Raw genomic sequence first — 27022 nt, 5'->3', positions numbered from 1 at the left:
TGAAGTTAATGTATATGATTTTTTTTTTTAACAAATCGGGAATTGCTAGGGCTGGGTTGTGTCAATGAGTCTCACTTGACTCTAGGAAGGCCCTTCACCATTAGTTGTCCCACAGTAGTGGGTCAGACACATTGGGGGCATTATAAGTCTGGCGGTCTAGCGACCGCCAGACTCACAGTGGCGTTTGGACTGCTGCCAATGCGGCAGTCCGAGCGGCACATTATGACTGTGTTGGTCGTGCCATGGTCAGACTGCCAGCACAGCCAGGATTAGTTAACCCGGTGGTCTGGCGGTTGTGGCAATCCTAATCAACCAGGGCAGCCCTGCAAGCAGCGCTGCCCTGGGGATTACAACTTTGTTCTCTGCCAGCGATTTCATGATGGTAACACCGCCATGAAAAGGCTGGCAGAGAACGGGTGCAGAGGACCACAGGGGGGAGCCTGCACTGCCCATGCACTTGGCATGGGCTTTGCAGGGGCCACCCTGGCCAGCACCGTTGCAATGTTCACTGTCTGCTTGCAGACAGTGAACACTGCGAGAGTGCTGATGCACCCTGTAGGGTGACCATGCTGTAGGGTGTTTCCTGTGAGGCCTGTGGGCAGAAACTCAGGTTTCCGCCCACCGACCTAGTGGGAAACTCGTAATGGGCCTGGCAAGGAGGTAGCCACAATGGTGGGAACCTCCCAGTTGGATGTTCGGCAGACCGGTAAAACTGTCTGCCAAACTTGTAATGAGGCCCATTATGTGTGACTGTAGAGGCTTTACCACTAGGGAAAGTTGGGAATCGACTGATGACAGTGTCCACCATTCCTAGGAACATCCTAACTTCTGTCTGTGTCATATGAGTGTTCATTCTCAGACTTGTAGAGATTCTCTCTTGGGAAACTTTTCTAGATCCCTTCTCAATGTGATGTCCTAGATACAGAACTTGTCTCTGAAATTAATGTAATTTGGGGGAGGGGAGACACCGGGCACCTTGAGTCTGTTCCCTGCCTAATGATTCAGCAAAGCAATAGTGCCTTGTTTGCACTGTCTTTGGGATACCAACACCACCAGTAGGTCATGAATATATGAGACTAGAACTGAATTGCATGGCAACTGCAAGACCTCCAGATTTCTCTTCATGATCTGATTAACGACTGAGGGGCTTTCTGAATATGGTTTTATCTAAAAATTGGAAAGGAAAAAGGAACTTACTATCCTCATGTTGAGGAATTGAAAACCACTCAGCATCACAAGGGATTTGAAAATGTATTACACCACTATTCCTTATCATGGAAACATTATCTGTTTTACCTTTCTTAATTCTTGAACTATCCTCCACTTTTAATTTGTTTTCTGAAAACCCATCACAGATGATTGCAGGGACTACCTAATATTTTCTTCAGGATGCCTTGCTCTAGAATGAATTCAAGTCCATTCATCGCCTGAGGTGAGAGGTTGTACTAGGACGTTTGGCACGGCTCTCCGCTCCACCTTAATGTGTGGCACTGGTTCAGATCCTGAAAGTGCAGATGCCAGTTGAGATGAAAAAATTGAGGTTATAAAGACAGCAAATTAATGCTTCCCCCGATGCTTCTGCCCCCATACATTTTGAAGCCACGAGAGTTGCCACATTGGAATCTTTTTACCGCTCCCTGAGGTTCCCGTTTTTGGATATACTTGTTATTGTGTTATGTAATTTGGTTCGTTATTGATGCAATAGGAATGTCTGGGCTTCACTACTCCGGACAGTGTATTGCACTACCCCACCCCTACATCCTGGTGCCTGCCACTGAACCAAGGACATGTGGTATGCACGTACAGTAATTGCTTCTCCATATTGCTTTATAATCTGCCATTATCTTTTGTGATTTCTGTGCTGATTCATGTGAGAACGCAGATGTTATTTTGCACCAGGATTCTGGATCAGTGTTGTAATGTCTTGACAAAATTCCAATAAAGGCATTAAGAAAATACATGGAAATATTCACAAGCCCATACCACAGCTAAACTGTCCTTTTGAGTCTGTGAATCAGCATGTTCTAATTGGGACAAACATCTACTAGCATAGGCACCAAAATGTCCTCTTGCATTTGGGTGTCCACTATGCTGTGCAAGTATAGTGCCTAACCCAATGGGGCTAGCATCAACTACAATCTAGTGTGTAGCTTTGGATTAAGTACACCATTTCCGTAGCATTTTTAATGGCATTTTTTATGCTCCTTAAAATCGTTTAACATTCTCTTGACCATTTAAGAGAAACACTGTTCTTTGTTAACTCTCATAATGGAGCATTGACAGTGGGAAAGTCTTTTATGTACTGTGAGTAGTAGCTGGCCACTCCAAGAAAAGAATGCACCATTAAAACATCCTGTGGGGGTTCAGCATTAGTCAATGGTTCCAAGTTTGCAATGATCGGGTGTCATGTCCGTATCAGAAAAGAAATGACCAAAAATTTCGATTTTGTCTTATTGAACTCACACTTGTCTGCTTTTAAGTTAAAACCTGCATCATTGAGTAATTGACCCACTTGTGTGAGGGTGCCATCGTGCTCCTTCTGTGTAACTCCAAAGACCAGTACGTCATCGCTTTAGTTAAATGCATTCACAACAGGTTGTATAATGCATTGTATGGCATCTTGGGAATATTCTGTGGCTGATGATGCACCAAAACTAAGTCTCTTGTATCTAAACAAACCAACATGTGTAGAAGAGTTGTAAAATATCTGCAGCTTTCTTCTAGTTTTAACTGATGATAACCTTTATTCAAATCAAGTTGAGAGAAGACCTTAGCACCGCTCAATTGCGTGATCATGCCAGGTATGTGCGGCCCTGGATGCACTTCTCTTTCAATTGCTTTGTTCACCTAGTGCATGTCAAGGCATATGCGCACCGCTCCTTCATGGTCCCTTTTAGGAACTACTACTATGGGAAATACTTACGGCTTTAGGTCATTGGAACGTTCAATAATGTCATGCTGGAGTAATGATTCAAGTTCTTTTTCAACAACTCCTTGTAAATGGAAAGCAACTTGTCAATGTCTCTGAGCAACAGGACGGACATCCTCATTAATCTGCAGTTTTACTTTCATATTCTTTAACTTTCCTAAACCATTAAACAACAATGAACAAAATCGACTTACTATCTCGTGTTGAGCATTTATGTTGTTATTTACTGAAATCAGTCCCATGTCAGCAGCCGTATTGAAAATGAGCAGGCACTTGCTGCTGTACCATGAAACACACTGATCAGTGCTTGTATCTTAGTTTTCTTATGCTTCATTGTTGCTATAAATGTACCTTTACTTTTCATGGGTGTCAATGCAGCCCAAGTGTACACTTTGGTCTTTGACGTCATAAGCGGCGGTAACGGAGACAGTTCATTGTACTTATCTTCAGGCATTATATTTATCAAAGTACCACTATCAATAATGAAAGGTATGGAGCATTCATTTATTTTTAATGTAATCTTGGGACTGTGTTTGTACGATTTTGTTATTTTAACATCTTCCACCTGGGAGAGAGGAGACAGTTGCTCATAACACTCTCAGATATGGGTTAATCAATGCCTGTTCCCTAATTAAACATAGTTTGGAAATAACACAAAGCTTAGGGAATTATAGGAAACATACAAAAGTGCTATCAAAGTTGCTAAGTCAACCTTCTACTCACTGAAAATTAGAAGTGCAGGCAATGTCTCTAAAGAACTGTTCAAAGTAGTAAACGCCGTACCTGCCTATACCCCCTCTCAAGAGCTAGAAAATCTGCAGATCTTCTGTGACAAATTAGCCAGGTTCTTTAGAGATATGGGGCCAGATGTATGAAAGCTTTTTGCACTCGCAAAAAGCCATTTCAGGATGTATTAAAGGCATTCTGAAAGCAATTTTAAGGAATCGTTAAAATAGCGATTCCTTAAAATTGTGACCCTGTATAGAGAGTCTCAAGTTGCGACTCTCTAAATAAGAAATCGCAAATAAAGATTCCTTATTTGCGATTTCTAAAGCACATGTAAGAAACAATTCCTAAATGCGAATTGGGCATTAAGGAATCGCTATTTACCACCAGGTTGAACCTGGTGGTAACCATGTGCAAATTTAAAAAATGCATTTAAAATGCATTTTTTAAATGTACATGTAAAGCACACATGCCCTTTGGGGCAACCTTACATGTTGTAAAAAATTATTTTGGGGTGCAGCAGAGGGGGCCTTAGGCCCCCAGCACCCTGGGGTTTTGCATTTCTGAAATTGCGATTTCCAGTTAAGAAATCACAATTTTGGAAATGCAGAAAATTCACAGATAACCATAGGTGCGAATGGGGCCGATATCGCAATTTGCGATTCGGTAATAGCATTTGCGATTTTTAAGAAATTGCTATTACCGAATCGCAAATGTGATACATTGCATTTTGCGAATCAGAAATAGCGATTTCTTAAAAATCGCTATTTCCGACTCACAAAAGGCCTTCTTGGTACATCTGGCCCAAAATCTTACAAATTCACTCTGAGTTCTCAAACCCACGTCCAGCTCTAAGGGAGCAGGATACTGGCACCAATGGCGGCCCAACCCTGGCAAAGTTTGCACCATTAGTAACTAATAAAATCAAGTCCCTCCTATCCGGGATTCATTCGGGGTCCCCTAATGACCCCTGCACCACCAGAGTGCTGCAAATGGTTAGTGAACCTATTGTGGTACCATTGGAGATGACCTATGCAGAGGTAGGTATTGGAATTAAGGGTCTTTCCGGTCACTTGGAAAGAGATCATGATATACCTATAAAAAAAAAAAAAACAGCAGGAGACCCAGGTGACCTCAAAAACTTACGTTCCATTGCTCACCTGCCTATGTTGGCTAAAATCCTGAAAAAACACATCAACCAAGAACTTGCCGCCTTCCTGTTGACGCATGACTGTCTGGATATCTCCCAACACAGATTCCGGAAAAATTGCAGTACAGAGTTCACCCTGATTCCCACCACAGATACCATCCGAAAACAGGTAGATCAGGGAGGTGGTGCTATTCCTATCCTGTCGGCTGCATTTGACACCATCTCCCCCCAAATGTTAACCCATCATTTACATCAGGCTGGTTTGAGGTGCTCGGCTTTGAACATCCTGTAGACATTTCTCTGACACAGTCAAATACGTGGACTTTAGCTCAGCTCCCTTTCAGCTTCCTTGTGGAGTTCCCCAGGGGTCATCTTTGGGTCCAACCCTCTTCAATTTATATGTGGCCCCCCTGGCTAAATTGGTGTGGTCTTTCAATTTCCAGGTGTCCTTGTATGCCGATGATACCCAAATTATTGTTTCCTTTCGAGACAATGCTCACATTACAGCTGACAGTTTTCAAACCTGCATGAGAGAAGTCAACAATTAGATGAGCCAAAACTCCCTGAAAATTAATTGGGACAAAACTGAGGTGATCATTTTTGGTGCGAATGCCTCTATTTGAAATCTAGACAGTTGGCCTGAGACTTGTAGAACTTTATCTATTCCCATACCCACAGCTAAGAATCTCGGTGTCATTTGTGACTCAGCTCTTACCTTTGATGCCCAGGTACATAGAGTTACTAGCACCTGTTTATGGATGGTTAAAATTAAAAAAAAAAAAAAGAAAAAAGTCCTGCTATTTTATTCCACAAAAACTAAGAACGACTGGTTCTGGCCCTCATGTCCAGACTGGACTACTTTAAAGCCCTATATCTAAATATAAATCAATTATCCCTGAACAAGTTTCAGCTCATTCAAAATTCAGCTGCCCAACTGGTGCTTGGGTTATCCAAGTTTACATCCACCAAGGAGGGCATGAGGGAGCTGCACTGGCTACCCATCAGGAAATGGATAGTTTTTAAGCCAATAGGCCATCCATTCTCAGGGTTCAGGATATCTGCAAGCAGTGAAAAATTGGTACACTCCCAGTCGCCCATTAGGAACATCAGATCTTAGGATAGCATGGACTCTGAGGAGCAAAAGAGTAAAATGGAGAGACAGGACCTTCTCAGTGGCAGCTAGCTGTTAAGTTATGGAACTCGCTGCCATTCAAAACTAGGGGTATTTCATCCCATCTTCCATTCCGAAAGCAACCATAGACTTGGCTATATTCACTTTAGATCTCTAAACCACATCAGCCTCTCTTACCTGTCTAGCACTTCAGTACCACTGGTCTGAATGTGCTCTATAAGTAACATAAATACAAATGTTGACTTTTTGTTTTTTACTGACTTTTTTTCTTCTCACAGGCAACCAGTCTGACATGTGCATGTTTTTCTGAAGTAAGCATTGACATGGCACAATCACTTTCTTCACTTTCACTTATAATTGAGGCTGTAGAACTGTTTGACGATGATTTAGATAATAATCAACTTTCTATAGTATCTATTTGCCTCAACTAATGTTGCCACTTACTTCGCCTTGTTTGCGTATGTTGAACGCCAACAAGGCAAAGTTCTGGCAGACATATTGTCTTCTCACTGTGATGCACTTATGTTTTCCTTTACTCTGCACATTATCACAAAATGGTTCTGTTTACCAGAGCCTTTGCATATCTGACCAATGGTGGGACACTTTCCTTCCAACTGAAGCATAACTTCTTTTTACATGCAGACATCACTTTGTGCCCTTGAGTTTTTTGTTTCGAATTACTTTTCACGCTCATTACTGTCTTGCTCTGGGCCTCCGGCCTCCATGTCAACAGCTTGTCTCTCAGCACATTCTTCAGCCCTGGCAGCCAGAAACAGTCACTCCAGACTAAACGTTTCTCTTAGCATTTGTCATCTGAATGAGTCAGACAGGCATACATTGATCACACTAAGCTTCATGGCTTCTTCATCCTTAAATTAATTGAACTTAGGGTTTGATGAGCGTGTTGAGTCTTTTCACAAATAAATTGATTGTTTCACCAACTCTTAGACATTCTTGACTGAAAACATAACGTTCATAATCGACGTTTGGTACTGGATTAAACTTGAGATTCAACGCCTTCTTAATCTGATGATATGTTCCTTTTTTTTCAGTTCTTGGCATTTTCTTTATCACTTTTTCACACCATCACCAGCAAAATTTTTGAGATTTTGAGATATTTGATCATCTTCCCGATATCAGTCTCTTCAAGTGCATTAATGAAATCTTCAAATGTCTCTATCCATGCAGTCCATTTATCAACAGCATTTTGCTTTTTGGCTGTGTCAAGTGGTGATGGTTTGAGAAAGGTGGCAGCACTGTAACTGTTTGTGGGAGTGGCTAACGTTGAGGGTGGAGTTCTGTCAACCACTGTGGACTGTCCTTGGGATCTGCATCATCACTGAGGACTGACGATGTCTCAGCCTCTGGGTGATCCAAAACTGTCTTTGAAGTTTTGATCTTCTTCTTGGTGTTTATCGGAGCACTCATGGAGACCTCTGGAGTTGTTCTGAGCTGCCACCTGGCTGCTTGGATGATATGCCGCTTCATGTATGGGACAGCCCAGTAAGCACAACCCCAGTGCTGCTTCTTGGGTCGACCAACCCAGTGCTGATGTCGTAATGCTCCACTTATCAAAACTCAGGTAAAAGTAATAACAGTATGTTTCTTTTTTACTTGTTCTATCATCACTGGTTAGTTTCTAACAATTGTCTTTAACTGGACTTTGTAAACTTGGCTGAATTCACCTTTAGCATTTATATTCCTTATTTTGTATAACTTTATTTGGCGTGGCAGCACTGTGCCATTTTGAATGATCTTGGTCGTAGTCTCTTGACTGACGATGCATCGGCTTTTCGATGAACCTCTCATTCTTTTCATGCACTTCTCACGGATGTTTTCTTCACACCAACTGGAGTTGCAATTTGACGCCATATATGCCAACCATCGACTTGTCACTTTGACTAAGGCACATATTGCACGCACAAGCAGTTTGCTTGGACCAAGGCAAACTTTCCAGGAAAGTACTTTCTTCTTGAGGTTACTTATCCCCTATCGCGTCACCAGTTGTAGCATCTTCCACAGGCTGGTACCCGCTGAATAAGTAGGCCACACACAGAGCTGTGAATCACGTCTTTATTCCTCTGCATTTAACTGTGGACCACAGCATTCTCAACCAAAAGCTCATAGATTATGTTCTAACAATTACATTACACAGTGGTACGGAGTCCTCAGGGAGTCATAAAGGTTCCGTTCTAAATCATGCAAGACACTGTACAATAGATCACGTAGGTAATCTGACAGTCAATCCCTGCTCAGAAGATTGACCGGACTTGTATCACGTATTATAAATTGATAATCCTCTTTAACGGGCCCTATTTTTACTGGGACCTTAATTGAAACGGAGTTTGTACTTTGCTTGTTAGCAACACCTACAATTTGGACTTGTTTTCCTGAGAGGCGTAGGTTATTTACTTCTGTGGTCCTTACAGTAATGTGGGTATTTACAGTATTGATCACAAATGATATGAGGTGGCCATTCACCTCTACATTTACCTCTAGATCTGTGCCAATTACCCAATCACTCTCCTTCCTCATCCACTATCATTGTGCTTGATCAAGAAAAGGTCTTATGGGATAGTCAAAAAAAGTTAACTAGCACTCATGCCTTCTGGAGGGACCTACTCACTTTCATGAGCAGGTACTTTCACATCATCTCTCAACATAGCTCTTATTTTAATAAATAATTTTACCTTTGCTCTTTACACCATGCAAACTCTAAACTGAAATAAATGACAGCTCCAAGAAACTGACAATGTAATCTTCAGCAACACAGAGCCCAATCCTAGTGAAACACCACTAAACGGACGACTGCCAGCATGGCATACAGTCATATAACAACCAAACCCAGTGCAACACCTAATGATGTAACTAACAGCACTTCACAACATAAAAAAAAATAAAACAATAACTTGTGTCTGTTCCACTAAAGAAAACAAAGTCAACACCATGCTAAGAATATAGGGGAATAGAACTCTCCTGCCACTCTAAAACACAGGAAGTGAGTTCTCGATCAGTGGGAAACCACCCTGACTAGGGCAGTCTACTCCTGTGCACAAAGGATCAACCCAACACCAATCTCAATTAGTACAATCTCACAATAATAATTTAATAAGCCCTTATCTTGGTGTGGCGGATGGCGCCTTATGGTACAATGCCTCAACCTTAACAGACAAGACAAAACCTCTTAATATAACTCTGTATCTATCCCAGGATTTGAGATTATGATGAATACAATACCTACATTTCAATCCTTTGCAGCAGGCAAGTTAATCCTCATAAGCTCAATTAATAAATGTGAAACAGCATTTCAGTTCTTAACCTCACTTGAAGCCCAATTGCACCCAAATTGACACCACAACTCAAAGCACAACAAATCATCAAATGCTGCAAGTATCAATAAATCATAATCACAAACACATACATCTACTTATACTTGCATTACTGCAACTGCTTCAGGAATGCTGGACGTCGTAGATACTCTGAATGGAAGCTCAGTAATTTAAATTGGGGCAGGGCAGATTTTAACTCTATCTGGGGCACATTTAAATCTTCCAAGCCTCAGTGTAAACAAACCTCAGCTATCAAATCAATTATGTGCTTTGATCTGTTGATCTTTTGATTAAAATTCATAAAGCACTCCCCGATGGACTCGTTGGTTACAACTGAGGCTTACATCAGAATTGAATACATTTCAGTGAAGTCAAGTATGTTAGGCTCCACAAAGAAGAGTTATGTTTCAAACCGTAAATGTTTATCAAGGGATTAGCAAAGTTACAACTCAAATCCTCAAATTAGTCATAAATTGACCATCACGTGAAATTGTAGTTAATGTGAATTCTAGAATCTGAAATAACAGTAGGTTAAAATTGTGGACCCGAAATTGTGGAGTTACACAACAGTTAATGCATTTTTATTATTTTTTGGTCAGCTGTATCGATGAGTGGTCCTATGGCAAGAGATGTGGACAGCTTGGTCCTGTTTATGAAAGCTACCCTGAATGAGGACATGTTCAACTTGGACCCTTCTGTGCCCCCCTTACCTTTCAAAGATGAGGTAAAGTAATAAAGATATATAGTGCTGGGTAACAGGTATTTTGTTGAGCTAGTTGTTAAGAATCCTAAATGCCTGGTAAAGCAACAGTAAATAATTGTATTTCTCTTTTTTATATCTGATGCATCTGATAAATTAATGTTTGTCTCGAAGGTGGCGTATTAGAAGTAGATATATGCCATGATGTAAATAATTTAATAAACAATTGATTCAAATTACGACATGTGCTGGTTATCAACTTCAAGGATGTCATTTTCTCTTTCAGCACCATTTGGATGATTCATAAGACCCTTTGACAATTTCATAAGTAATGCACATAGTTAATGATTCATTAAAGTATGTGCATTTCATAAAAAATCTAACATTTTGCAACATCCTAATCCTATGCATGTAAACTCTACGTATTCCATATTGAATACATGACTAGGTCTATTAAATTTCAAGAGTTTCACAATGGTCTCTTGGTATTGTTTTTTCTCAATTACAAACATAGTTTTGATACTTACAAGGACACAAATGTCATTAGTTCTTCGCTACCAGCAAATGCAACAATACCTGCCAATATTTATTTGCAAAGGCATTTATGTTGTGCTGGCATGGCACAAAAACACTTTGGGTGGACGCGTAATACTTACTAACTGCCCTTTATGCCAGCCAGCTTGCAGGGCAGAAATGAAGGACTCCACTGCTGTCTGTCTTGGGCACATTTCTGTAAGGTGCGCGAGCTATGGTTCAGGGTCTTCATTTCTGTTTCTACAGTTCACCTCCAGGTGTTCTTTCGCCTGCCTCTCTTCTGTTTATCTTTTAGGGTCCAATAGAGAGCTGTTCGTGTGATGAAGTTGCGTTTGTTCCTGTTGATGTGTCCTATCCACCTCCATCGTTTTCTCATAACAGTGGTGTCAATGTTCTCTTGCTTGTATCTAGTGAGCAGTTAATGTTTGGGGATAGTTTACAGCCAGAAAATGTACAGGGTTTTTACATGTTACTGGTGTGGACGGCTCCCTGGTGGCATCACTTTTTGTCATCAGCCAGCATTCTGATCCATAGAAGAATGTGGACAGAATTAAGCTTTGGTAAAGCCTCAGTTTTGTGTGGGTACTCTACTGAAATGACCTCCACATATTGTTCAGTATCCTGAAGGCATTCCTGGCCTGGCACAATGCTGCTTCAGGTCTGCAGTACATATTTACATTCCCACCTTTAACTTAGGGTGGAAATATAAATCTATGCACTCACATGTATGGGTACTTTGAGGAGAAATATTTCAGTGTACAATAGCTAATGTGGGCTATTTTTTCTTGTGCCAGTGCTGCAAAAAAATTAAATTATAGTGCTGAATTCTTCCAACTAGATATCAAAAGTATTACAAAAATTGAGTTTTTAATATCATGCAAAGGGTTTCAATGAAGTCAGATGGTAGGACTCACGTTCAATAAAAGAGCATTGTCTCATCATCCAGACTGACAATGAAGTAACAGTGCATTTTTATTGTGTCTTCTCTTGAAAATCTCTAATTGAGCATAGATGAGATGGTCAGCAGAAAAGAGAACAAATGGTTTTACACAAGAAAACTTTGACAAGTGGAGCAAGAACCATATACTAGGTGTACTGCTTGAAAGATGAACACCATTTATAGTGTAGCCTCTAGGGGCGGGCGTAACTTGTGTAATTCAATGTAGCATAAACACATGGGATTACCCCCAAAAAACTGAGAGATTTCACAATTATCTTCTTGCATAATTATTTGTATTTAGCAATATTTTCTATTGCAAAAAAGCCCCCTGTCATCCACAATGGTCATGAGAATGCATTTAAGAACTAAGAAATAGTGCTAAATGCAACGCAATATGATTTGCACGTGCAAGCAGCTTCAGGTAGGATTTTACTCCAATTTACAAGTCCCTGGCATTTAGAGCTGTTTTGTTATCACAAAATGCCACCCTCACATTAAAAATGGGCACAAGAAGCCATTTTGTGTTAAGAAATAACACTAAGTATGCTGTTGGGGTACAATTTTCCATCAATTCAGTCTCAGAATCTAGAGCTAGTTTCTTAGCATAAGATGCTCCCCTTGCATCCAAAATGGATCCAAGTATGGATTTTGCATTTAGGGGTAGCCCTAAATGCAGCAGAACACACATGGTGAGCGGTTGCTAAATGTGCTCTCATGGTAGGATAGTTGTTCCCCCAAAACTCTTAATTATGCAAGCAGGTGTAGTTGGGTTATCTGTAATTCCATGTCAAAGAATAATGTGGAATTACTCAAATTACATAAATGCAATTACAACCACACCCAGGGCAAGTAGGTAAACTTGTAGTCCTGCAGAAACAACACATCAATTTTTACATGTAGACTTTCCTGGAGAAGAGTAAAGTGATTGGCATTTTAGTGAAAAACAAGTTTGTTATGGCTGTACAGAGCTGTACAATTGGGTAATTAGTAGTCTACTGAGTTATCCCTCCCAGAGTGCGCTACGAAACACTGAGCCTTCTAAATTAGCCTGCCTCCAATGCTGATTATGAGAGAATCTAAGGAGATTATGTCCTCTTTGTGCTGGCCAAGGAGGGACCAAAAGGGAGTACCTCACCACTCTAGCCCACAGGGGGGCGGCCATCCACTAAGGGAGGAATCAAATGACTCAACAAACTACAAATCTGCTAAAACAGACAACTGTTTCATGGGTCTCTGTCTTTTTGAGACTGTTGTGCTGTTTTCAAACCTTGGGAATTCTGCCTGATGTCTGAATCTGTTTGCAGCCTTGCACTATCATTGGTGTTTGCGAGCCGGCCTATCCTTTACACAGTCCTCCCCACCCACAATTTTACCTATCACTGGACTTGGTCAAGACCAGGAGTGGCTCACGGTGCTAAATAGTGGGCAGGGCGGCACGTGCACGGTAGGGGTGTGGGGGAGTGTGTGTGGGGAATTAATTTATTTTTTAAAAGTACCTGTATTGTCACTGTGGTCACCACCGTGCTGCTCCTCTCCTGCAGACAAGCTGCAGGCACAGGCTGCACCCGGTCATGATTGATCCACCATCACTAGCCACTTCCATAATGCCCTATGAAAATGCTTTTCTAACAGAAGCTCATCTCTTTCACCAATGACCCAAAATTGCCCACAGTCCTTAACTGCCTAAGTTTAGTGCACTCCAACACAGAACTGAGTAACCTGTTCCCCACTGTGGCTATGTACAGATGTACTGCTCATATGCATGCACCAACCAATATTTTTTTCTGCAAGGTTACTGAAAAGAGTGTTTTTAGAACAAGCTTCTCCAACAAGAGGCTTGTGGGCTACTGTGGGCTCTCCAGCTACCTGTAAGTAGCTTTCCCGTGTGCAGCCTAGCCTACTTAATTAATATACATGTGCCAAAATTGTTTATTCAAGACAAATGTGTGTATTATCAGAACTCATAAGATAATGTCTGGAGAAAGAGTGGCTGAATTTTCAAAATATATTTAAAGATGATTTTTGAGTGATAGCTATGGCTGGCATGTACTACCTACATAGTCATTCCAAATTGACCAAGCCTATTTTACATTACTGCTGGCAACCCTGCCTGATACACTGAGGTGATCACTGCTGGTAATCTTGCATATGGTGGCCTCCAATGTAATCCTATCTGATGTGATCACTATTACAACAGTAATAATAGTAGTTGATTGCAATGATTTGATTGAACCTAAGTATTTCCTATTACTTAAAATATTGCAGACCCCTATTTTAGAGGAAATAACTTATATTGTTTTTCTAAAGAACAAGTATTGTTTAATGTACTGTGTGTTGCAAGAATGGTTTCCAGTTTTCTTTGTTCACGTGCTAGCCCAGGTGACAGTGTACCACAATAGTGTACATTAGAGATACTGATGCAGGTGGGGACCAGGTGCACGTTTTGAGTATTTGCCAAAAGTGAGATTAACCTTACAATTTTGGTACTACTGAAAATGATATCCTTCACAACAGCAGGATAAAATGTTAGAATATAATCAATCTTTGACCACAAAACAGATTCAGTTTCAGCTGATGGTGGTAAAAGTACATTTATCTTATCAATGTAAACATCAATGTTTTAAAGGGAGTGTTTTTTTTTGTAACCCTAGGTATTTATATTTATTATCATGAGGCATTTCTTTCCCATGTTACATCCAACATAAGGTTTTGGGTAATAAAAGTCCATAAAACAGAATAAGACAAGGCGCATTCTTAAAATTTACAGTAATTCAGTGTAGTCGTTGCTGCTTTTCAGATATAAAATCTATCTATTACATTCTAGAAAAGATGAGTAGATAGGCAAACAAATTTAGTGCATATTTTGGTTTCAAAGACAGGTGCTTCATTACTGTCTTCCACGTCAGTTAGTTAAATATCAATATTTAAGATGGGTGGTTCCGTCTAAGTGCAGAGGATCAACCTAGCTGCACTTCTCAAGAGAATTTTTGACATTAAGGGCCTGATTACAACTTTGGAGGAGGTGTTAATCTGTCCCAAATGTGACGGATATACCACCAGCCGTATTACGAGTTCCATAGGATAAAATGGACTCGTAATACGGCTGGTGGTATATCCGTCACTTTACCGTCACTTTTGGGACGGATTAACACCTCCTCCAAAGTTGTAATCAGGCCCATAATGAGTTATACTGACCATCTTACCAGCTGCTACAAAACATTTGGTACCTTTTCCTGTAGAATCATATTTAGGCTATGATTATGAGTGAGCAGTCAGCTCCTCTGATGGAAACCTGGTGGTCTATCTGCCACTGGAGCACTATACACCGTTGCTCCCCCCAGTTGTAGGCAAAGTGGGGAATGACCATAAATGTATTTTCTTTTCCTGCACCACTATGCAAAGCCAGGCTCAGAAAACAGAGTGGTCCTAAGACATAGCAATTGATCATGCTTTGTTTCAGGGCCCTTGTGTTTTTTCTACAAGTGGGAGCTTGTGTTTCAAAAACAAAAAAAGAATGCATATTAGGGTTAGAAATATGGCTGTCATTCAGCAATCTGCTCTGCCCTTAGTATGTGTCCACTGCGGTGGATGCAATGAGGGCACATAGCTCATCACCAGGCAGGTGAGGTTCTCTAAATATGGTGAGTGGAACTTCATCAGAAGGGTGGAGGTCGTAAGCTCCACTGACCTTTGTGCTGACTGCCCACCCACTAAAAATTCGTATTTTTGATGAATCCTTAATAATATTTTGGATGAATAAATAAGATATTGAAATCCATTGTGAAATATTACAATTTTGTTGTTAGAGATCCAATCCATAGTTTCATAATTTTACATTTTTGTCCTTATCTATTTATGTTTATGCACAGCTTTATCTTCAATATTGATACTCATAAGTGAGTTTTGGAGGCAACCTCCCTTGAACATATTATTGTGTAATCAGACCACATGGCATATTTCATCATTTAAAACCTCAGTTTTATTCTTTTATCACTTGGTGCATACAGTTTAATTTTCTGGTAGCAGGTACTTCACTGTTGGATTATTAAAAGAAATTATTCACTGTTGCAAAATTTGTGTAACACATATTACAGCAGATAGAGCTATCTTTCCTTGCATTTCCTACAATCCTTATTTTATATTGGGGAACATCTCTAGACACATAATTACGTTGTTTCCCAGTGCTCCTCAAATGTAAACCTTCTTTGGCTATCTTCTGTATAAGTAAGGTTTTTTGTTGTCAAAGCTTTTTGTAAAATCTCCTAATTACTGCAAGCATATTTTAAACAACAGTGATTCTTGGCCAAAGACTTGCACTCCATATGTTGTAACCAATGCTATTTGTTCCAGAATAGAATTGGTTAAACAAGAATGAAGACAGGTTGGAGATTTGCTACTACCAGTCTTCTCTTTATCTAAAAGAACTGCCCAGTCACGCTACATTGGTAGGCCTGCACTCGTGTTTGCATGATCAATGGAGTGGGTAGCACAATGGGGGTTGCAGTCGACTAGTGACATTTAAATTGCAGACCTTGGGTACACTTTGTCCCATATGCTACGGGTTTATAGGTAAGGTAACTATGCCAATTGGGAGGATATCCAATTTTGGCATATTTTAGTGGTTGTGGCACATGCACTAGGGCTTGTTTAGCAGAGTCCCAGTGCACAGCACAGAGTAAAACAAACAGCAGCATCAGTCCACCAAAATAGGGGTGATCATGCAAAAAGAGAGACTTTTCTGCAAAAGTCATTTAACCGATCCATTACTTGCACCCACCCCAACTCACAGGGAGCGAAATAACAGCTTGAGTGCTCCACCCCCAAGATCACCAGCACCCTCCACCAGAGGTGGAACAAAATCTCAGAGACAAGCTGGATGGACACACTGGACACCCCCAAACCAGATACCGCCACCAACTTTGAAAAGAAAGTGAAAAACTACAACGCCCAGATCACCAATTGCGCCAACAGCATCACCCCCATCAAGAGCAACATCCAGAGAAAATCCTCCTAAAAGGTCTACTGGTACACCTAAGAACTCAGAAAAGCGACAACAAATACCTGGAGAGGAGTTCACATGGCAGCAAGGACACCTCTGACAGAGCAGCTTTCAAGACGACCCTCAACCTGTACCACTGCCTGCTGAAGGCAACAAATAAGCCAGCCCTTGCAACACGCATCGTAGCCAGTGCCAGCAACACCAAGGAACTTTTCAACATCGTTAAGGAATTTTCCATCACGGCTGCCAGTGACAACGTCACACCCTCACCTTGCCCACGTTTTTCCACGACAAGATTGCAAACATAAGAAACTTAGAACCCCAACCCACACCGATGGACTTCCTTGACAGATATGCCACCACCATAATTGACAGGAACCACATACTTGACCACCTGGAACATCCTCTTCACCCAGAACATCACCTCCACCATTAAATCCATTCACTTGGAAGCTCCCACAGACCCATACCCGCACTACCTCTTCAACCTTGAAAGGCAAAGGATCGTCCAGGAACTCACCACCCTGTTCAACACCTCTATCAACACTGCAACATTTCCTGTTGCCTGGAAACATGCCGAAGTGAGACTACTACTCAAAAAACCCTCGCCGACCCCAGCTAACCCAAAAACTACCAGTCAATCTCCCTGCTTCTATTCCCAGCGAAGGTACTGGAAAAGATCATCAACAAGCAACTCCTGACATACCAGGAGCAGAACCAACTACTCAGTGCTTCCCAACGTTGCTTCTGCAGCAATCACAGAACCAAAACTGCCCTGATCACAGCCACCAACGACATCTGACCCCTCCTCGGCCAAAGACAAACAGCAGCTTTGATCCTCCTCCATTCTCTCGGCAGCCTTCAACACCGTATCCCATCACATGCTGATTGGAAGACTCCACATCGGCATCCAAGGGTGCGCACTAAGATGGATCACCTCCTTCCTCACCGGAAGAACCCAGAAGATCCACCTTCCATCTTTCTTATCCGAACCCAAAGAGATCATCTGTGGTGTCTCCCAGCACTCAGCCCCACACTCTTCAACGCATATATGACCCTGCTGGCCTACATCATCAGATCGCATGGTCTCAACATAATTTCCTACACAGATGACACCAAACTCATCCTCTCACTCACTGATGACCCCTCCGCCACCAGAACCAGCTTCCACAGATGTATGATAAGCATCTCTGATTGTATGAAGAACTGCCTGCAGCTGAACGCAGACAAGATGGAAGTACTGGTCTTTGGCAACAGCAGCAACACATGGAATGACTCCTGGTGGCAATCAGACCTAGGACCCACACCCACTCCCTCCGACCACACCAGAAACCTCAGAATCATCATTGACAACAAGCTCACCATAAAATCACAGATCAGTGCCTTCTCCTCTGCCTGCTTCCTCACATTATGCATGCTACATAAAATCTTCAAGTGGCTGCCTCTACATATGAGACACACCGTGACACAGGCCCTCATCACCAGCCGATTGTACTATGGCAATGCCCTGTATGTAGGAATCGCCGTGCACCTCCTACAGATACTTCAGACTATGCAGAACGCCACAGCCAGATTCATCCTATGCCTTCCCGAATTAACCCACATCGCACCCCACCTTAAGTATCTCCAATGGCTCTCCGTACAGAAGTAATGGCAATTCAAGCTGCTGACCCACACACACAAGACTCTACACAACCAATGACCCCTGTTAGAAATGGGGTCTTTGGTTGGCAGTCAGGTTACCCCCTGCCAAGCAAGGACCCTCACTCTAGTCAGGATAAGTCACACGCAATCCAAATTATCCTGTGCCCACCCTCTGGGAGCTTGGCACTGAGCAGTCAGGCTTAACTTAGAAGGCAATGTGTAAAGTATTTGTGCAATAAATCCTACAATAACACTTTCTAGCATCACAAAAATACACCACACAGTGTTTAGAAAAATATATAATATTTATCTGGATATTTGCAGGTCAAAAACGATAAAAGATGCAATAAGAAATTGTAGAGATATCACTGAAAAGTGATATGAAGTGTCTTTAGTCTTTAAAAAGTAAACACAGTCTCTTTCAAGCACAAAGTACCTGGTTTGGAGTGAAAAATCTCTGCAAGGGACCGCAGAGGAGGAGATGCGTGGAAAAATGTTGTGTGCGCCGTTTTCGCCCCTTCACACATGGACTTGCGTCGTTATTTCTCATGCGGGGAAGGCGTTGCGTTGATTTCCGATACGCGGACAGTCTTCTCTGTGGGTCGCGGGGTTTTCCGACGCCCCACGGTCTGTGCGTGGATTCCTGGGCTTGTTGTCCGGCTGCATGTCGTTCTGGTGGGCTGTACGTGGAATTTTCCCCCTCATGGCAGGCGTTGTGTCGATTTCCTCTCTGGAAGTCGGCGGCGTTGTCCAGGCGGGCCGTGCATCAAAGTTCCGGTCGCACCGCAGGCGTCACGTCGATCTTTTCCTTGCGGGGTCGAGCAGCGTCTTTCCGGATCGGCATGCAGTGAATTTTTCACCGCGGAGCAAACTGTGCGTCAAATTTTTCAGCGCACAAGGAGTCCAGTTGAAAGATAGAAGTCTTTTTGGTCCTGAGACTTCAGGGAACAGGAGGCAAGCTCTATCCAAGCCCTTGGAGAGCACTTCTGCAGCAAGGCAAGAGTTCAGCAAGGCAGCAGTCCTTTGTAGAAAGCAGTCAGGTGAGTCCTTTAGGCAGCCAGGCAGTTCTTCTTGGCAGAATGCAGGTTCTGGTTTCTTCTCCAGCAAGTGTCTGAGGTGGTAGGGCAGAGGCCCTGTTTTATACCCAAATGTGCCTTTGAAGTGGGGATGACTTCAAAGAGTGGCTTAGAAGTGCACCAGGTCCCCTTTCAGTTCAATCCTGTCTGCCAAGGTCCTAGTAAGGGGTGTGGCAGTCCTTTGTGTGAGGGCAGGCCCTCCACCCTCCCAGCCCAGGAAGAGCCATTCAAAATGCAGATGTATGCAACTGAGGCTGAGTACCCTGTGTTTGGGGTGTGTCTGAGTGAATGCACAAGGAGCTGTCAACTAAACCCAGCCAGACGTGGATTGTAAGGCACAGAAAGATTTAAGTGCAAAGAAATGCTCACTTTCTAAAAGTGGCATTTCTAGAATAGTAATATTAAATCCAAGTTCACCAGTCAGCAGGATTTTGTATTACCATTCTGGCCATGCTAAATATGACCTTCCTACTCCTTTCAGATCAGCAGCTACCACTTCAATAATGTATGAGGGCAGCCCCAATGTTAGCCTATGAATGGAGCAGGCCTCACAGTAGTGTAAAAACGAATTTAGGATTTTTACACTACCAGGACATGTAAACTACACAGGTACATGTCCTGCCTTTTACCCACACAGCACCCTGCTCTAGGGGTTACCTAGGGCACACATTAGGGGTGACATATGTAGAAAAAGGGGAGTTTTAGGCGTGGCAAGTACTTTTAAATGCCAAATCAAAGTGACAGTGAAACTCCACACACAGGCCTTGCAATGGCAGGCCTGAGACAAGGTAAAGGGGCTACTAAAGTGGGTGGCACAACCAGTGCTGCAGGCCCACTAGTAGCATTTAATCTACAGGCCCTGGGCACCTATAGTGCACTCTACTAGGGACTTACAAGTAAATCAAATAGTCCAATTGGGTGTGATCCAAGGTTACCACGTTTAAAGGGAGAGAGCATATGCACTTTAGCACTGGTTAGCAGTGGTAAAGTGCGCAGTCTAAAAGCCAGCAAAAACAGTGTCCAAAAAGTGGAGGGAGGCAGGAAAAAAGTTAGGGATGACCACCCTAAGGCTGTCAGGTCTAACAACCCCTGTATATTAACCACTGCGTGAACTTCCACCAACCGTCGAGAAGACTACGCTCTGCCTCCCTTTCACTTGTCCATACTCCCCGCATCTACCGAAGCAGGAGTGGAGGATGCTCCTTCTCTCACGTTGCAGCAAAAACCTGGAACAGCCTCCCCGCCCTCGTCCGGGCCATCACCTCACTTCCGGGATTCCAAAGAACCCTCAAGACCTGGCTGTTCGAATTAACCTGCCGGACCTGCAAGCACCTGGATACCCCATCGGGTGATTAGCTGTGCTTTATAAATCCTGATTGATTGATTGAGTGTGCAGAGGTCTACCTAAAAGTGAAATTAAATCCAGAGGGTGTAGGAACCTGAGGCATTTAAAAAAAACTTTAATAAATGATAAATCACAAGAAGATATAAAAGTGCTTAAATGGTAGTTCTGTTTTTTAATAGCCAGAGAAGATTGAAAGATGAGCCTGACAACGTTTGTTTGACTCTGGCGAATAGCTCCAGAGCATTTTGAAGATAATAGTAATGTAATGGCATATTTATTTTTTTACTGTCATGTAGGAAATGTAAAATCATGTGTATGTGTAATGGCTTGTCCACCTGAAATCCTGCCATCTTATGTGTTCCTCCATGTTGCTATGTGGATTGAGTCATAACGGTGATAGTGGCTCACCGGCTGTCAGTGACACATCTGTGTACTCAATGGAGTTTCTTCCCTCTGCAGATTTATTCCAGTAAGAAGCCACTCAGAATTGGATACTATGATTCAGATGGCTACTTTCTGCCACCTCCCAGTGCAAGACGGGCTGTACAAGAAACAAAAGCTCTCCTTGAGGCCGCAGGGCATGAGGTACATTTTGTGACTGTGGAACATATGTTGCACGCCTGCATGATATGTAATATTTTTCTGGTTTGTTTTTATCTTGATATTATATGAAAAAGTTTGGCCTAGGTTTACTATGTGAGATGTACTTTTTAAGACTTTGTAAATATTGCCTGAGTTTGAACCTGCAATCCTGGGATAACAAGATCCCATCTCTGCTTAGCTAGTTTACCTGTCAAAGCAGGTGGTTTAGTATCTGAATATGAACCAAGATGGAACAGTTCCCAGGACTGACCTTTGGAGTAATAAGTGGCACGGGGTATGAGGGGATAGCATGTGACCATTAAATTAGATGTATGTCAATAAGATGGACTTCTACTGATTTTATTCCCCCTCTGGTGTGTGGTGATAGGATCATCTGCCTCACTGACCTCATGAGGCAAAAAGAGCTTAAAGTATCAGTAAGATTTGTTTTTCTCATTTGTGTGAGAAGCGTGAATGCTGCATGATTTGTATGAATGACCACAGTGTGTTAAAAAACAAAGACCCATCTACTGGCGTTTTAGGGAGTATTGACTGAAGGGTTCTTGTGCTAATGACACTAGTAAATCAGCGCACAATTATAGCATTCGTGTGTGCAGGGCTCACTGTATGACACATAAGCAATGTTTGTATAATCACTTTACTTAGAATGATTTTAATTTTCTCAACCCAGATACCATACTGAAGAGAAACTGAGGGTTTGTGTACATGGTATTCCAGAAAGATTGTGTGGCATGATTGTGTTAGATAATGTTCACAAATAGTTGGTTATCACTAGTACATATTGAATAACCTAAAATACCTGGTGAAAGTCATAGGACCTTACAAGGCAGTAGGGTGGCTGAAACAAGTTGAGCCCAGACGAAAGAGATAGTAGGATTCTCAGACATTGCCCCCCTTTGTTCTTAACATTGCAAAGACACCCTTTAAATAAACAATACAAGGACAGCTTAGGCAATTTTAAAATCCTGGATCCCGCACAAACACCAAAAAGCTTACATGACCCTCAAGGTAGAGGCCAGCGAGTATAAGCCTCAGGATGAGGACTGCATGAAAAAGCATACCACTGGTAACCTCAGTGGGTGAGAGTCATAAGGAAAATAGGTTTGCACATGTAACAAGTAGGGTTAGAGAGCCTTGTGATAACTAGGCCAGTGTGTCCCCACTGTAGTGATTAAACTGTCTGAACTTGGGAACTATCAACGCCTCTCACTCCCTTTGTTTTTGATTAAGGGACATCCATTAAGTCAGTTGCAAAATATTTTCTGTTTGATCTAGCTTTTGCAAGTGCGATTGGCACAAGGCTTGTGCCCATAGAGGGATTTGAAGCTAATTTAACCTGAAGTTTTCTCTATTGTTGAATCACATGAGAGTAACTCTAGGCTTTTTAAAACTGAAATGAAAAGCAAAGAAGCCAAACATGAAGTTTAACACACCTTTAGTTAAGATATTTGACTGATAGTATTGATGCCTGAATAAAAGAAAGTTGGCAATGACCTTAAGGGGAAAAATAGTCATCATGTTTGGATCATGTACCAGTCTTTTCAAATGTAATCAAACATGTCCCTTGCCATGTGTTTAATGAGACCATTACTCTGAAACCCAAAGTTAAGTAACTTGGGATTTATCCCTGATATAATTCTATCCATGGCGGCCTGAATCACTGCAGCCCAAGTATACAACATTCTCCAGTTGCAAAAAATAGTCATACATTTCCCCTCACTTACAGCTTCCTTGCACTGGCGTTTTGAGTGGCTTAACCAAAGGTTGTAGCTCCAAACTTCAGGGTGCATGGAATGTTGGGATTTGTTTGGCTGAAGTGGTCTCCAGACTGGATCATGAACCCGAATTAGATCTTTGTCGAGTGCGCTGTAGTGCCATGGTGGCACTGATCTCTGTGTGAAGTAGGCTAAATGTTGGAATGGCCTGATCAGGATTTGTTTTCTGTTTCAAAGCAGGCCACCAAAGAGGTGGTTTGTGGTTGAGTTAGAAATTCAAATGGTCCTAACAAACAAGGAATTCTCCTCCTACAGGTAGAGCACTTTATTTGTTTTTTTCTGTACTGGTCCCCACATCTTGCATGGTAGATAGGGAAAACGTTTCATTGGAAGGATCGTCTAAAGAAGACAAACCTCCTAGTGCATGAAAAGTAGTGGCCTGTGGAAAAGATAACTACATTGCTGCCCATACCTATAGACCACAATTCCAGCCATTGTACTGGCCAGGAATATATGGCCCTCGCATTACTTCCTTCTAACCCCAAATACATTCAAATTTTCTGACTTTGGATGCTCAAGGAATGCTATTTGGGGAGCTACACTATGGAAGTCACAGTCTGGTTGAATTAGCTAGAAAGATAATTTAACCACCTTCAAGATAAAAAATATGAACATATCTCACAGAAACCTGCATATGCAAGGCAACTCTAATTCCAAGAGCCTAGATTTTGTTTTTCGTTAGTGTACTAATGCTTTTATTTTTAAAGTGTATAAGAAAGCAAGAATGTGTTAATTATCCATTCAGACATAGGGGGTTATTACAACTTTGGAGGAGGTGTTAATCCGTCCCAAAAGTGCCAGTAAAGTGACGGATATACCACCAGCTGTATTACGAGTCCATTATATCCTATGGAACTTGTAATATGGCTGGTGGTATATCCGTCACATTTGGGACGGATTAACACCTCCTCCAAAGTTGTAATAACCCCCATAGTTTGTGCTTTGTGACGAAGCATTGGCCTAGCAGCTGGGCCTATTCTATCCCTAATAGGGCAACCCCAACACTTATTTGCAAATGGTTGGTCTCTGCAGATGTACAGTGAGCAAACAATATGGGTGTGAATCGGGCCTAAGGTTAATACTAATGGTAAAGAATAAATCAAGAGGTACATCCATCACTTTTTATTGTTTTGTTTTTCCTGACAAACTTTTAGAATACTGAACTTTTTTGGCACACCCTTCATTAATGATATGGGCTCTTTAAAATGTGGAATACGTGAGTTGTAGAATACAATAGAATTACTTTACAGAAGAATTGGAGATGCAGAATACCGACACACATACTGAAAGATTCCTAGCGAAACTAGTCAAACTTTTACCACCCATCAAAGTAATCACTTAAAGAGCACAAAGACTGAACTAAATCCCCACCAATTGCACATAGGCATTGAAAATCTAGTGCCGTTATAATTGTACCTTTTTGAAAGTGATGCAAGCCATCAAAGTAATCCTTGGCAATAATGATATCAAGACCATTCACAGATTCGATATTTTGCAAAACTGTCATCCATCAAAAAGAAATAATTCCTAGTGCTATATGTATTTATTTTCAACATCACGGATATGTTGGGCACTCTTTTATTGGGAGATTTGTGGGAAGAGGGCGTTTTAGGAATTTTATGGACCCCCATATATTTCAGAACTTTCCCCCACAGAAATGTGAGGAAAATGGTAGGTTTTCCTAGGAAGCAGCCAAACCCAGGCCTGTTGGAGGTGGCATGTTCTGGTTGGCTGCAGTGAGGCCCTAGCCATGCAGAACCTACCACTCCTGTCAGGGGTGGGTGAATACACTCACTGTATAACCTGTGCTCACCCTTGGGTAGCTTGACACAGAGCAGTCAGGCTTATCACAGGGGCAATATGTAAAGCATTGGCACAGCACTACCACAAAACGGAAAACACAGAACGTCACAAAAGAGACTTCATATGAGGTATATGTAAATAAAGTTTGTACTCAACACACACATTAATTAACACAACATGAATGTCATGTAAATCTGGGCATAAAGCATATTTAGAAATAGCACTAGCAGTACTAGGACCAAGTGTGTAAAAAATTTAATTAGCAGTATGTACACGTGAGAAAAATAATTATTTTCCTCCAGCACCCTCTTGCGGTGCCAACACACTGTCAGCATTAAACCCACCCTAGCGATTTCCCCAATTCAATATCACACGATTTTAGGATGCACCCTGGTTTACAATGATAGCAGCTTTGTGTACATACAGAGAACAGCAGCACTATTAGACAGTTGTGTGGCCTAGGCTGCCCAGGTAAAACCCAATGTCAATTGTGATAGTCCTCAGACCAAGAAAAAAACACACCCCTGTGTATGCTACACCTCCGTGCTTATAGTCACTCACAGGCTGTCACTCCCACTCACTCACTCGCTCTGCACTGCTACTCAGTGCCATGGATATCAGGTAGGCTAGTATAACACACACGCACACACACACTTGCTTTAAGCACCCTAATGTGGTGCACTGATATCCAGGAGGCTAGTGGTCAGTGCCCTCGCAGCCCCCCCCCTTGGGTCCAAACCTTCCCCCACCCTCCAGCCAGTTCCTGTTGCCCCACCCCCTCACGAGTTGGAAATCATAGAACCCTTTCCCCGTATATTATGCCACTCGCGGCTGGAATTACACTTATTCAGGACTTTGGGGCAAAGGTGGGGGGTGGGGTAGCAAAGAGATAATGGCTGATCAGACAGTAGTTGACAAATGAAGATCTGGCCACCACTCTGGGAGCTCAATCAGAGGTTTCCGCACCATGCCTTCCGGCGGGGGCCCCGGCCTTCCAAACACAGAGAGTCACTGGGGCACACGCTGTTCAGACTGGCACTGGGCACAGCCAGGCACTCCAATATAGAGATAGTTATCAAATCTGCACCTCCCTCATAGGAAGCACAACGTCTGGGGCACTATGACTTGAGTAACCCAGGACAGTCCCAGTTCAACATGAAGAGTTACCAAATCCACATTGTCAAAATGAACACTTTTCATGGTGAATAGTGATGTCTCCATGTTGCCCATTCAACCAAGTGGGGCACCTTGTTTATTACGATAAGTGTGGATACACAGAATAATATAACATTGATCATTATAAACTGAATTTCTCTCCATTTGAAGCTTCCAAATATAAGCTAATGTTTAAGAAAGAACACATTTTTCAAAAAGTCTTGAAAAACATCAGAGTTGTATAAATAACCACTGTACCTAAATTCAGTATCTGGACCAGGATTCGAAAATGGGTAGAGTTCGTTCATCCTCAATGCCCGATGATAAGATTTACTATATGGATTGAAACATAATATACAATAAAAAAATCATTATAAGTTGCAGCCCCTTTGTTGGCTCTGGGTATCGCTTGCTTTGAAAAATCAATGAACACTATATATCCCTGCAACCACAAACGCCTGTCAAACATAAAATATATATATTTTTTTTAATTATCCATATGGTCAAAAAATTACAGAAGAAAATGTCACCTATTTGTTTTTTTTATTTCAGCAATTAGTTTCTTTGGGAAAACTATGAGTGATCTACGCAAACAATCCCTTGCTGAATTCAGGATTTCGTCTAGTTGTCAGAAATGTATACCTTACTTGGTTTACCCGTGGGTTTCCACCTATTTGTACCACAAACCACAAACAGGTAGCAAGGGCAAGAAATGGAAACATTGAATACCACTTAGAAAGATGCAAAAACTGTGATAAAAATAATGATTTTTTAACAACTGCTTGATCCTGATTTGTGGGAAGATGGTAATTTTAGTGTAGCAAATCTCTTGTTTTTAGAGAAAACAAGGTTTGCTGGCACCACCAATTTATTTCCATTTTCCCCCCAAAAAACAGTGTTGCTATAACTTACCAGTTTTTTAGGGGAATCCTGTGCATCTTTAGAATTTCAAAAATGTGGGAAATGACAAAGGGAGTTAGGCCTGAAAACCATTTGCGGATAAACGAAATTATGCGGGCAGAAGCATGTGTTTGAGTAACCGTGGACTAGATCAGACTCTAATAGATTCCCCATACAAAGGCCCATCATTTGGAATTTACCTGAAGAAATGGGGGCGGTAGCAGCAGTTTTCCCGCTTGCTCTCCATTCCACTGAATAATTCTAAAAATCCCAGCATGTTTC

The 27022-nt window shown here is 41.9% G+C and overlaps 1 protein-coding gene across 2 annotated transcripts in view; it reads left to right on the top strand.

Moving 5' to 3' along the window:
* The window catches only part of LOC138293508 (vitamin D3 hydroxylase-associated protein-like), a 341751-nt gene that overhangs the window by 202751 nt on the left and 111978 nt on the right, over positions 1–27022 (top strand). For both annotated transcript variants that reach the window (XM_069232750.1, XM_069232749.1), the window contains exons 7-8: positions 9866–9990; positions 20964–21089. In XM_069232750.1, the coding sequence (XP_069088851.1) occupies positions 9866–9990; positions 20964–21089 (251 nt within the window). The remainder of the gene's footprint in view (positions 1–9865; positions 9991–20963; positions 21090–27022) is intronic.

The sequence above is a fragment of the Pleurodeles waltl genome, chromosome 4_2, assembly GCF_031143425.1.
Source record: "Pleurodeles waltl isolate 20211129_DDA chromosome 4_2, aPleWal1.hap1.20221129, whole genome shotgun sequence".
NCBI lineage: Eukaryota > Metazoa > Chordata > Amphibia > Caudata > Salamandridae > Pleurodeles > Pleurodeles waltl.
This window is presented reverse-complemented; position numbering and strand designations above follow the sequence as displayed.